This window comes from Echinops telfairi, unplaced genomic scaffold, assembly GCF_000313985.2.
Source record: "Echinops telfairi isolate 266 unplaced genomic scaffold, ASM31398v2 ScPeMD7_5592;HRSCAF=6446, whole genome shotgun sequence".
Classification (NCBI taxonomy): Eukaryota; Metazoa; Chordata; class Mammalia; order Afrosoricida; family Tenrecidae; genus Echinops; species Echinops telfairi.
Genome location: NW_022109491.1, coordinates 9,933,911 through 9,947,750, shown reverse-complemented (window position 1 = coordinate 9,947,750; position 13,840 = coordinate 9,933,911). Strand labels below are relative to the sequence as shown.

Below are 13,840 nucleotides of genomic sequence, written 5' to 3'. Positions count from 1 at the left end.
AAAACTTGAGCAAGATCCAAGGAGCTGCCTGCCTCCTCTTCCCTGTAACACTGTATTGTTCCTGTCAGTGTATTGCACTGTTGGGTTTTTGACACAATGTTACCGAGGACGCCTAGGCCTGGTGTTCTTCCTCTCTCAAGGTCACAGTGAGGGCTGAACATTGTGTTGCCTGGGGGGACTTGTTGACTGTGCTCCGTTTTCACTTTCTCCATCTAGAGAAACAGCACCCTGTCCAAGTTCTCGCCAAGCCTCTCGCTTCTGCGACTCCCTGCCTACCTGTCTCTCCCACCCGCTGCCCCCCTGGCTGGCTCCAGCTCAGCCAGGTGACACTTCACAGGGAACCCAAGTCATTTTTCTAGTGGCAAAACCCCTGGTAGGAAGGAGGGGAAAGTTTTAATCAAGTGGGTGTATTCTCCCAGGGAGAGCCAGTACTTCATTTTAATTCCTCATTTCCCTTTGATGAAAACTTTCGTGAATTTTTATGATGTAGAATTTATAAGAAGGCTGGGTTTAGGTAATCAGCTTTAATATTTATACTCTTAGGGAACACAAAAATGGGAATCATTAGTAGGCATGCATAATTAATGAATAAATTATATCTCCCTTTGTTTTCTTCCAGGTATAAGGAAATGCTAGAACCAGTGATCTCACCCAGCCTTACTGTAAACAGCGATTGTCCGGATAACGTGAAGCCTAACCCTGCTGATGCTGATGCCCGGACTCTGAGTGGCATAGAAGGTAGGCCTCCGGGGGTGAGTTCTGAGGACCCCCGTGGCTTCATGCTCATCCCTCGGAATACAGGAAGGGGGCTCCTGGTCTGAGGAAAAGTGTCTTTGCCCAAGTCCTGTCACGATCACCGTCTCCTGCCGCCGGCTCAGTGGCTGCCTCTGGGCCAGCGTTCTCCAGGCTGGTGTGCGCAGCACAAACTGTTAGCTAGTCTTTCACAGCAGAAGTGTGCTCGCCTGGCCGGGGCGGAACTTCCTGCCCTGCTCTCCAGTTCCAGGAAATGCTGGCAAGTCCCAGTGCCTCTGAGCACCCGGGAGAGTCACTCTCAGGTGTGGGTCCCGGGCCTGGCCAGGGGTGTGGCCGGCAGGACCGGAGCTCCCAGCCCAGTCTTGGGAACGGGGTGTGTTATTAGGGCGAGAATGCATCTGCCTGATGCTTTCAGGTTGGGCTGAAGTCAAGGAAGCAGGGAGAGAGTAGAGGCTGTTCTTTAAGAAAAAAAAAAAAAAAGTATTGGCAAAGGATGCGGCTGGACTAGTTTCCACTAGAACAATTCCAGCTATTGTTTGTTCTGTTTGGGATCTGTCAGCCTTCCTGGTTGAGCTGGGAGTTAGCAGAAGGCATTAAGCTATTATGTTTAACCATTGGGCTTAACCCTTTCCTGGGTCCGCTCTGGGATTTGCTGCAGGGGTTCTGAGACACCCCACCCCCACCCCACCCTCCCACCCCGTCTCCGGTCACTCCTTTGCTGTTGATGTTGGATGCCAGCTTGTGGGGCACACAAGCTCTGCGGCTGTCATGGGAAACCAGAGAGCTCTCGTGTGTCCAATCGAGTATAAAGTCGCAAGGAATTTACCGGCTTCCAAGCAAATCAAAGCTTCCGTGAGTAATGGTTGCTGTCACCAGAACAATGACATGTCACTTGCGGGCTGGTTATGAAGCTGGAACAATCCTGCTAAAAGTACCACCAAGGAGGCTCTGAGCTCCCCCCAGGGCCAAAACCGGGGGGAGGTGAGAACACGCCCTCCCTCTTCCTGCCATCTTGGGGCACCAGAGGGAGAGAGATAAGCCTTTCTGCTCCCCTGAAGAGTTGCAGCCTCAGAAACCCACAGAATCGGTTCCACTCTGTCCTATAGGGTCACTGTGAGTCAGCATCGCCTCTATGGCGGCGAGTTTGGTTTGAGGGAAAGGAAGGAGCCCTGGCATCCTACTGGTTATGCATGTGGCTGTTGACCTAAAAGTTGCCGGCTCGAACCCACCCAGGGCCTCCAAGAGAGGCAGACGTGTTGACCTCCATCTGTAAAGATTACAGTCTAGAAAACTCCCAGGACAGTTCTACTCTGTCTTATGGGGTCCACTCTGAGTCTCCATGGCAACTAGCCACGCCCACAGAGAACTGAGCACACCAGCTTCCAGCTCACGAAGAGCTGGGTCCCAGCGCTTCCCAGCCAAGTGACCTGGACCAAATGTCTAATCTCTCTGAGCCTCAGTATTCTCACCTGTCAAATGGGCTTCTAATAATACCCCTTTCCCTGGACGGTGCAAATGGGTAACGTGTTCAACTGTTAACAGAAAAGTAGAAGGCCGGCGTCCCCCCAGAGAGCAGCTGTTGAAAACGCGGGACGCATAGCTCTGTTTGGACACACCTGAGGTTACCGGGAGTTCACTTGAGGACAACTGGTTGGTTCAGACGGGTGCTTGTTGCAAGGATTGAATGAGCGAATGTTTTGTCCTGGGCCAGGCACACCTCGGGGCGTGGTGAATGGCGAACCTTTATTCCACTGCAGTTTTCCTCTAGCGCAAATCATCAGCGTGACTTCAAATCCCGCTGCAGCCTGGCAGCCCGCCGCCCACCCGGCTCTCTGCCAGGCCTCTGCTTTGCCTGGTGCTGGTCACCGCCGGGAGACTTCGCATGCAAACCAGGATTCCTGGTTTCACTTGAAACACCAAGAGCTCCCGTGACCTGATGCCCCTGCTTCTGCCCTGCTGCCCCAGGGGACACACCTGCCCCTTGCATGAGAGGCAGCACTCCGGTCATCATACGCCCTTTTGTTCTAGCCTGGGCTCTTTTTGCTCATGGATGGGGCCTGCCTGGCCCCAGAAGGCATTTAAGTTTGCCGCTCCTGCAGGATAGTTAAGGAGCCCTGGTGGCATAGTGGCTAGGAGTTGGGCTGCTAACTGCAAGGTCAACAGTTCAAAACCACTGACTGCTCTGCCGAAGACGGAGCTTTCTATTCACATAAAGCATAGTGGCTAGGAGTTGGGCTGCTAACTGCAAGGTCAACAGTTCAAAACCACTGACTGCTCTGCCGAAGACGGAGCTTTCTATTCACATAAAGCGTTACAGTCTCCGACACTCACGGGGTCCTATAGCGTCACTGTGAGTCAGCATCAACTCGACGGCCGTGAGTTTGCTCTGGTTTGTGGTAGGGCAATTGTCCTTGTAGTTGAGAGGGTTACAAGCTGAGATGCTAACTAGAAGGCCAGCAGTTTGAACCCACCAGCCAGCCAGCACCGAACAACACCAAGCGAAGTAGCACTGCCTCTATGGGTTTCTGAGACCGCCCCGCATCTTTCTGGGAGTAGAAAACCTCATTTATCTCCCACAGTGAAACTTCGGTTTCGAACTGCTGCCTTTTTGGGTAGCAGCCCAACATGTAGCCTGGGACGCCCTCAGGGACCCTACCCTCTCCTAAACACCAGGGCAAAGGCACGCAGCTGGTCCCTCGAGTTGTCCCACACACATAGGGGTGGTGGGGGCGTGGCTGCTTTTCTCTCTGAGTTCTGTCGCATTTCACGGTCCATCTCAAAGCCAGATGCTAGAATGCGTGGTGGCGAGCTGGTGCTGATGTTTGGGAGCACATGCTTTGTGCTGGGCGCAGCTCAGTGCGGCGTAAATCCAGACCCAACCTCCTCCTCCATGGCCATCACCATCGCAGCAAGCCCCCTGAGCGCTGCTGCCTGCCAGGCACTGTGTGCATCAACCGGGTAACCTCCATGACACAGAGGTGCAGCTTCAGTTCTCAGCTGTACTCTCACCTGCAGAGAGGCTCAGCGGCCCTGTCAAGCTGACCCACAACACACAGGACAGAGCCAAAACTAGACCCTAGGCAGCCGACTCTAATGCCTGCTCTCTGACGCAGTCCCCAGTGTTTTACCCTCTGTGGTTGACAGCCCATCTTAACAGATGTGGAAGCTGCGACTTGGAGCCTTTAAGTATTCCACTTAAAGCCCCCTTGCCCCCCCCCCCCACATGCAACTAGCAGCACCCAGGCTCCAGAGCGCCCACCCACCCACCCAAACATCCAGATCCTGCCCGGCTCTTAAGAGTCTGCAGATCCCAGTTTCCCAACTCCAGACCCCACAAGCCCCCAGCTCATTTTTTGATAAGGGAGTTATCACCCAAATTGCCCCAGTTCAGAGAAGGCAGAGCTGGCGGGGTAACAGGATGCCCACTTTTCCTTCTCTGTCCTGTGAGATGGACCGTGAGCTTCTGTGGCTAGGGATCTTCAGCTGCCAGCCTGAGCAGTCCACCTGCCTGGCCTTCTGCCCCCTACCTTCTGGTCCACTCTTTCTCCTTGATGGGGGTGGCAGGTTCCCAGTGCAGGGAGGACCCCTGAGAGGCAGGAGGTCCCAGCGTGGACCCACAAGCCCCCCAGTGGCTCCTTTGCCATCTGGCACTGCCCTTTTCAGATACCTGGCCTCTTTCGGCGCCAGTAAGTACATCGTCTGTCAAATAGGAATGCTATTACACCAACCGCATCATGTGTGCACGCCAATGAAGTGAGCTGAACTGGCAAGTTTATAAGTAAGTAAGTGTGTGTTTGTTTCTTCTCCTTCTGAGAGATTAGACAGCACTGCTTGGGGTGGGGGTAGAACCGCAACGCTATCACCTCACTGCCATCCAGTCCCTTCGACTCATCACGCCCCACAGGACAGACGAGAATTGCCCCTGTGGGTTTCTGAGGCTGTGACTCTTCACTAGGATAGAAAGCCTTATCTTTCTCCTGAGGATCAGGTGGTGATCTCAAACTGCTGACCTCTGAGCTAGCAGCACAACACAGCCCACGACACCAATCACAGTTGACTGCATGACCCATAGGCTTGTCGCTGACTCACTGCGGCTCTCTGAGGGGTTTACCAGGCTGTATGGGAGCCGACAGCCTCATCTGTCTCCCTGGAAGCAGCTGGTGGGTTTGAACCTCCGACCTTGTGATTATAATAGGTCCATGCTAGAAATGAATAGTGCATGTGTTTAAAGAAATGCACTTGACAATAGCATTAACATCTTTGAGGGGGCTTCAGAAAGTCCATGGACAAACAATGAAAACATGATGGGATGTTTTTCCGTGAAAATGTTGAAGCCCCACATATATGAGTTGTCATGAGTCGATGTCGTCAGGTTGGTTTCAATCCATAGCGAACTTCTGCACAACCAAACAACGCACTGCCCGGGCCTGGGCCAGCCTCACGACTCTTCTTATGTTGAAGCTCAGGGCTGAAGCCACTGGTCGATCCATCTGCCCGAGGGCTTTCCTCTTTTTAGCTGGCCCTCGACTTGACCAAGCACGATGTCCTTCTCCAGGGTCTCGTCTCTCCTGACAGCAGGTTCGAAGTATGTGAGATGAAGTCTCGCCATCCTTGCTTCTAAGGAGCACTCTGGTTCCATTTATTCCAAGACAGGTCCTGTTTGTTCTTTGGGCAGTCCATGCATGGCACGTTCAGTATTCTTCACCAGCACCATACTTCAAAAGCATCCATTCTCCTTCGGTCATCTTTAATCAATGTCCAATGTTGACATGCATACAGGGCCATTGAAAGTACCATGGCTCGGGTCAGGTGCACCTTAGTCCTCAAAGTAACCTCCTTGCTTTTCCGAACTTTAAAGAGTCTTGTGCAACAGATTGCCCAACACAATGTGTTGGTTGATCTCTTGATCAACTGCTTCCCTGAGCACTGATTGTGGATGCAAGCAAGACCAAATCTTTGACACCTTCATTTTCTCTCCATTTATCATGTTTCCTATGGTACCGTGGTGAGGATTTGGAGTTGTAACGCACACTGAAGGCTGCAACCCTTGATCTTCATCAGCATGCGTTTCAAGTCCTCTCCATTTTCGGCAAGCAAAGTTGTGTCATCTGCATATCATAGGTGGTTAACAAAACCTTCCTCCGATCCGTGTGTTGCATCCTTCTTCCTATAGTGCAGCTTCTCGGGTGATTTGCTCAGCATACAGGTTGGATAAGCATGGTGAGAGGATACAACCTGGACTCTCACCTTTCTTGAATGGATGTGAGTGCTTCCCCACAATCCGCCAGCTTCACACATTGAGGGTCTGTACGCTCATCTTTCACCTGCAACTTTGACGAGAACTCTCCACCATGTTGCAGGTGCGTCGACACATCTAAGATCCAACCTTCTCACCTTGTCTTTGTCTCTCACGCTAGTTCCAGGGCGATGACAGTGTAGATGCCAGCCCATCCTGAGCGCTAGTGACACTTCAAGGAATGGAATGTGTGGTACAATCGCATAGCGAAAATCACTGTATTAAAATTTTAAAAGCCCTGATGCCAGGAAAGTGACTTGGATCCTGTGGTCGACTGAACTCAACTAAGTGTGCGGTAGACATGTGTTGTAGGCTACATGGTTAACTGGAGAGCTGTCCTTTCGGACGCATGCTCGTGATGCCCCCGGGGCCCCCCAACATGGAGAGATCGGATGGAGAGTTTCTCACGCATTTCTTTCTTTGCCCCATCACGTAGTCAACAGTGGGGAACCTACTAGGCACTAGGCATTGAGGCCCCCTGCCTTCAGGGACTGGGCAGGAGATAGCCATCCGCTACCCCTCAGGGGCAATTCTGTGCCGCCTCCCAACAGCCACTGTCCATCATACCTTTTGGATCAGGAGTCAGCCAGGCCCGGTGTGTATTCCAGCCCTGACACTTGCACACTTGGGCAAATACCTGCCCTACGAGTTCTCTTCTTCCAGAAAATGGAGATAAGGTTGACTTAACCACAGGACGCGTGCATGAGAAGGGGGCTTCCAGACGGTCATGGAAAACTTCCATTGCCTTTTCACTCATTTGTACCATGACCTTTTGGAAGTCCCCTCGTGTCCCCATAAGTCGTTTCTAAAAGTCACCTGTATGTGCCAGACCCTGTGTAAATACCTGGATAACTGTGAGCAAGACTGAGCCAGGTCCTGCCCTCCCAGGTGTACGTTCTCATGAAAGACGCAGGTAACCACTTCTTACTTATTTTATTTTATTGTTGATCAATTCTTAAAGTGTGAAATTTCCAAAACCCCAAACTTACTGCCATGCCATCAGTTTCCCTTCACAGCAAGCATGGAGGACAGAGTAGACCTGCCCCCGGGGTTTCTGAGGCTGTAAATCTCCATGGGAGAAGAAACCCTCCTCTTTCTTCTGCAGAGCTGCTGACCTGGGGGTTAGCCGCCCCCTGCAGCCAGCCCCCATGGCACCCCCAGGGCTCCTGATACAAACAAGAGTTTGCAAACTGCTGGGCTGGAGCCGGGCCCCTGGGTGAGGCTGATGGACCGGCAGTTGTGGCAGCATGTGGACGCCTGTAAGAAATGCAGGTTCTCTCATAAGGACTCCAGGGCAGTGTCCGAATTGGCTTCAGAACCACCCGCAGCTTGCGAGTATGCAGCCTGCAGCACCCCCAGCACCCCACCCCCACCCCCGGTGTTTCTGATTCCCGGGTAAAGATTTGGGCTGGCCCCAGAGTATTTGCACATCTAACAAGTCCCAGGAGATGCTTCTGCAGCCACCGCTGGCCCAGGGATGGCACTTGGAGAAGCCCTGCTGTAGCATTGGTTTTCAAACTGGGCTGCACACCAGAGTCACCTGGGAAGGTCTGGCCATGTGGGCTTTTTTAATCCTAACGATCCCACTCCCAGAGAGTCTGGGTTAATTGGTCAGGGGTGTGGCCAGCATCAAATTTTCTTTTTTTTTGAAAACCCCTTCAGATGATTCTGTGGTGTGCCCAGGGCTGAGAACCATTATTCTAGACTCTAAATTCCTCCAGGACAAAGCCAGGTTTCTAATTTTATATATTTAAATATATAGCTAAAGAGGGCAATCCCTGTGTCTGCTTAGCACACAGCTTAGGGTCTGACTCAGTCAATGCTTGAGTAGAGTATGGATGGATAGGGAGATGAATGGATGGTTTACTGATGGGATGAGTCGGTGACTGGCTAGATGGGTGGGGGTGGATGAGTGGGGTAGTGGATGGATGATGGGTGAGACATGGATGGATAGTTGGGTGGATGAGTGAGGGGTGGATGGATGGATGGGTTGAGTGGTAGCTGGAGGAGGGGTGGTCAAGGAGTGGACAGAAGATGGGTGAGGGGGTGAATGAGGGGCTGGAGGATGTGAGGGGTGGATGGTGGGTGGACGGGTGGGGCGGTGGATGGCAGGTGGAGAGATGAATGGATGAGTGGGGGAGTGCTTGGAGGGAAGGGTGGGGGTAGCAGGATGAGTAGGGGTGCATGAATGGAAGGATGGGTGAGTGGCTACAGAGTGGTCTTTTAGAATCGCCGTCACTTGAAGTTGGTATTGGCTTTGAACCTTGAGCAAAGTTTCCTAGCTTAACTCCCCCTGCCTCATTTTCCACATCTGCTCAGTGAACGTGATCACTTCCTCATTGGATTGTGCGGGGGACTGAAAGAGAATGCTCCTGCAGCGCTCTGCCCAGTGCCTGGTCTGCACGGACGTCGTGAGAAGCACTAGCTCTCTTTATGACTCTTCGAGGGAGAATCCGATTTGAATTGCGTCTGGAAGGGAAGGAAATAGTTAACAAGACCAATAGTGGACATTTTTCTCTTTTAAAAGGCAGATGGGTTTTTCAGAAGCCAACGCTCCCATTTCATTAAGTGTTTCCACAGAGGGGGTCCTCAGCCCTGAGGAAAAAGCTGGGCTGCATCTTCTCAGAGTAATCCCCTGCTCCGCCTCTGCCTTGGGGTGACGAGTTTCAGCTCAGGGCCGGCCAGTGTGTGTTCCTGGCTTCCAAGCCAGGTGGAGCTGCCCAGATCTTGGCCTGGGTGCAATCCCCAGGGGCCAGAGGCTGGCTTCCCTGCCCTGCCCACCCCAGGTGGCCTCCTGGGGACTGGGCGCCCAATAACAGGAATGGAGCAGAAATGACGCCTTATGGAGGGAACATGGGCACAGTGGTCCCCACGCGGTAGAGAAGGCCGCAGACGCTTACATATCAGCGCTTCCCATGGTGAAGGCCCTCCCCAACCCGCAGTGTGGACAACCTCAGCCTTTGCCTTGTGTTGTCCTCAAGTCCTTGGGACATGCTGTCAGGAGAGACCGGTCCCTGGGGCAAAGACATCGTGTTGGGTGAAGTCAAAGGTCTGTGAAAGAGAGCGCGACCGTCAAGGTGATGGGTTGACACTAGGCCGCAGCCTTGGGCTCTGACGCAGCAGGGGTTGTGAGGACGGCGGGACCACACAGAGCTTCATTCTGCATGGGAGGGGCCCCTCTGACAGCTCAGGGTTGGAACCGGGCAGCACCGAACCACCACAACCACCACAGACATTGCTTGGCAGCTCCAGGTGGTACACAGGGTCAAGGGCTCAGCTGCTATAAGGCTACCTTGAGGGGCCCCTGAGGAGTCTTGATGGTCCTATCGGCTGAGCTCAGCATGAGGTTGGCAGTACAAAGCCACCACCGCTTCTTGGGAGAACGATGGGGCTGAATCCTCCCCTGAAGAGTTACAGCCTCGCTACCCTGTCGAGGGCCTGTCCCTGTGCGTGAGAAACGTCTCGATGGCCGTCGATCCATCTCCCGAGGGTCTTCTTTTTTGTTGACCTTCTACTTGAGGAAGAACGATGTCCTCCTCCTGAGATCGGTCACTCCCAATAACACGTTCCAAAGACATGAGCCTGAGTCCCGCTGCTCCTGCTGCTACGGAGCGTCCTGCCAATCCTCCTAATTCTTCTGACAGCCCAGTCTTCTTCACCAGCTTATCATTCGACGGCCTCGATTCGACTTCGCTCCTCCTTGCTCATTGTCCAGCTTGTACATGCCCGTGAGTGGGTTGCAAGTACCCTGCCTTGGGTCATCGGAATCCTCTTGATGACCTCTTTGAACACTTCAAATGCGATCCTCAGTCATTGGATTTCTTTATCGCTGCCTCCATGGGCATCAACTGTGCATTCAAGTACGTTAACTCGTCGACAACTTCGGCCCTTTCTCCCTTGACCGTGCTGGTGCGTGCTGGTTCCCGTGGGGCTGGGGGCGGGGTGCTTGTGTTCTGTCTGTTGCGATGTGATCCATCCTGAAGACTGTAGTCTTTGTTCTTCATCAGTAAGTGCTTCAGGGGCAGCGTGGGCTCACCCCTAGCAACACGTGGGAGGGTGGCGCGTGTCCGGGCAGTTTGTGTTGGTTATGCACAGTTACCATGCACACCCTAGTCAGTTCCTAGGACCACAACAGAGGCACTCCAGAGCAAAGGTCCCGGCGACCTAGTTCCAAAATATCAGTCATCGCAAACCCTACGGAGCGCAGTTCTGCCCTGACACATACGAGCCCCCACGAGTCGGCATCCACTCCGTGGCAACTGGCGTCACTGGTCATTTGTCTAGGACCATTCTTTGGAAAATTCCCCCTTTCCCTCAAATCAGTCCACTCAGAGCTTCGGGCTAGCTCGTTCTGATTCAGCGGCTTGCAGAGAATTTTCATTTCCATCCCAGTTATACTGAATTGGAATCTCCTGCAGAAGAACCCCGGCTGATTCTTCTGTGCTTGTGTAAGGATCTTGTTAAAAGGTGGATTCTGGCCGTGTCCTTGTACTGGAATGAACTGTTTCGAAGCCTTCAATTCCCATAAAAGGATGTCCAAAGTGAAACTCTGTGACTTCACTTGTTTCGACGGTTCTTGTGGGCGTTAACACACACCGATAGTGACTGAAGTAGAAAAGCGTTTGTTTCTCTCTGCCCTGGTGGTGTGGGGGGTGACACATTGGCCTGCTAACTGTCAGCTCAGCGGTTCAAATCCACCGAACCTCTTCTCCTGAGGAAGAGGGAACTTTCTACTTCCGTAGATTCACCACCCGGAAACCCCTCTGTCTTACAGGGCTCCTCGGGTTAGAATGGGCTCGGTGGCAGTGCATTAGAGGGGTTTGTTTTCTAAGACTGTCCCACTCGGGGGACGCTGGCCTCTGTCATGCCATTCCTCTCCATCCTCAACAGCACCCAGTGAGGGACCCATGGTTTGTCAGCTCTCAGATAGCCACTCAGTCAGAGTCAACATTAGGGACTCCCTCCTCAAGACTGCTGGTACAGTGCTCCATCCTTTCACTGTCCCCGGTGTGGGTGCAATTCGAGTCCCCCCCACAAGGGAGATGAGCTGATACAATTTCTGGACATGCCCCCCTTGAGCAAGGCAAAGCCTACACTCAAAACATCTCTCCACAGAAATTGTCTCATCTCACTGGGGATCAGTTAGGAGCAGGCCCCCGGGGTCCAATTAGACAGCATAATAGCAGGAGCTGCTCTCGGCATCATTAGCTTCTTAATCCTCCCAGCAGAGGTGCAAAACGTGTGAACATTCAAATTGGGCTCAGGATTTAAGCAGTTTAAGCCAGGGCCCGGGAGAGGGAAAAAGCACGTAGCACCTCCTGGGTGCTGGGCAGTTACCATTTGGCAGGTAGGTGCCTAGAGCCCTTCCAATTCCAGATAGCACCCCATTTTGCAGATGAAGAGAGCCAAGTCTCAAAGAGGGGAGGGGATAGGCACAGAGCCGCGGCAGCTACCTTGTAACAGAGACAGGATTTGAATTGGGTCTTGCTGTTTTTGTGGTGTGAGGTTCTGACTCATTGCAACCTATGTACAACAGAAAGAAACTACCTGGTCCAGAACTACCCCTAAAATTGTGGCTATGTTTGAGCCCATTGTGGCAGCCAAGGGTCTTCCTCTTTGACGATGACCTTCTACTCTGCTGAGCACGAGGTCCCTTTTCCAGGGCCCCATCTCTCCTAACAAGGTGTTCAGAGCACGTGAGGTGACGTCTTGCCATCCTGTGCTCTAAGGAGCACTCTGGCCGTACTTCCTCCAAGACAGGTTGTTGTTGTTCTTTTGGCAGTCCGTGGTGCTGTCCGTGTCCTCACCAGCGCCATCATCCAAATGCATCGATTCTTCTTGAGTCTTCCTGATTCATTGTTCAACTTTGGGACTTGGGGCCCCTTAAAAACCCCATGGTTTCTTGGGGGGGAAATTAAATCAGCAAGTTACGAGTTTGGGTTATAGATCTAGCCCAGAGTTGGTGCCTGATAAGCATCTGTAAACTATATGGATTCTGCATGTCCCTGGGCAAATGTACAGGTGGGTGTGCACACACACACCCGAGCTATACTTTCCTCAAAATAAAATTAAAGGAGTTGAATCTTATGCCTTTCTCCGATACTACGATATTATCCCCAGTATACATATGAATTTGTGACTTCTAATCTGAAGATTGATTTCTAGGACTCCAGAATTGTCAATTTGTAGTGATTTATTAGAGGCAGTTCTGTATCAGGAGAAAGGCGCCCTAGTGGTGAACTGGGTTAAGTGTTGGGCTGCTAACTGAAAGGTCGGCTGTTCGAATCCTCCAGCCATTCTGTGGGAGGAATATGTCCAACCAAACTCAGTGCCGTGGAGTCAGTTCTCACCCATGGCGACCCTGTAGAGCAGGGTCTTGCCGCCACGGAAACCCTGGGGGGTCATTCTACACCGACCCATGGGCTAGCTGTGAGTTAGAATCAACTTGACGGCCACGGGTGGGGCTCTGGCTATTAACCAACGGGCCAAGCTTCAGTGCTCAAGGGTGATTCCTGGACCAGCTGCATCAGGAAAGCTTTGCAGGGTCTGCAGTCAATGGAATCAGAGCCGCGGTTTGCCAAGATCCCCAGGTGAATCCCGTGCACACAAGATTCTAGGAGCACAAGTTTATACCCTCCTTACTTGCTTGATGGTTTTTCTTGTGATATACTGAAGTGCTTTACTAGAGATTGTGTAGTCTCTTTTGAGTTCTGGCCATCTCCCTCCCCTACTAAACAGTGGTCCTTAAGGGCAGGGATCCTGTTTCTAGCAGGTGCCTGACACTTTGTAATGCTGGAGTGAGTGAGTGAATGAATGAATGAACTGTCCCCAGAGGGTTTGACCCATTGCTTAGCTGCCGTAATCCTGACCCCATCCTCACCCATGGCAGGGTGGGAAGGATCTGAGGCTTCAGGTTTTCATTAGAGCCAGAGATAGATGTTCCTCCCCCCTTGAGAGCCAGCTGCGCCATTGTATGCAGCCGCCTCCTTGAGGTGCGTGGTAAGGACCTGGCTGTGTTGGTCCTTAGGTCACTAGGGCTGCTTTCGCCACTGGCAAAGTGGAAGTGAGTCCCAGCAATGTCTAAATTATTGACCACAGCCTTGTGGTCTACAGATCAGTCCAAACACTGGCACAGACACGGTTCAGGATGGACACTGGTGGTCAGTCTCCATCCCAAGGCACCAGAGCCCACAGTGTCACAGAGTGGTGTTACTGCTGTCATGTGTGGTGTCTCAAGGAGCCTGGAGCTCCCCTCCCCCGCCCAAGAGTGGAGTCTGCTCCCGATGTGGATGAGCACGTTTGGACTGTGATCCTCAAGGTCAGCCGTTCGAGCACCAGCTTCTCCGTGGGAGAAAGACGAAGCTTTCTACTGTGAACAGTTCCAGTCTTGGAAACTCATGGGGACCGACCGTTCTGCCCCGTCCTAGAGGGTCGCTGTGAGTTGGAATCCAAGCGATGGCAGTGAGTGTGATTGGGTTTTTGTGATCTTTGCAGAGTTGAATTGCCAGGTCTTTTCTCCCTGGCACCAGGAGGTGAGTCTGAATGGCCAGTCTTTCAGCTAGCGGCCAGATGGTTAACCTTTGAGCCACCAGGACTGCTGATAGGGGGTGATCCTGCAGATGCAAAGAATTCATTTAGGTAGGGCACTGAGAGAGCTTGGCACCTAGCACGCATAGGGTAAAGGATGCATATTCCATCTTCTTTGTCACCATCATCGCCTCATTTAATTCTCATTTAATTCCTTGTGAGATAAATCTGTATCTCCATTGCACAGGTCGGGACTGTGAGGCC

General features: G+C 52.4%; 1 protein-coding gene across 3 annotated transcripts in view; it reads left to right on the top strand.

Moving 5' to 3' along the window:
• The first annotated feature begins 244 nt into the window (after window positions 1-244).
• EYA2 (EYA transcriptional coactivator and phosphatase 2) overlaps window positions 245-13,840 on the top strand; it is a 164,538-nt gene continuing 150,942 nt past the window's right edge. For 2 of the 3 annotated variants that reach the window (XM_045295312.1, XM_045295311.1), the window contains exons 1-2: window positions 245-323; window positions 620-738. Coding sequence is in view for 1 of the 3 variants with exons in the window: in XM_004698039.4 (XP_004698096.1) it covers window positions 630-738; window positions 4,658-4,677 (129 nt within the window). In the remaining 2 variants the exon portion in view is untranslated. Of the gene's footprint in view, window positions 324-619; window positions 739-4,657; window positions 4,678-13,840 lie in introns of all 3 variants that reach the window. The other variant, XM_004698039.4, reaches the window with a different exon arrangement.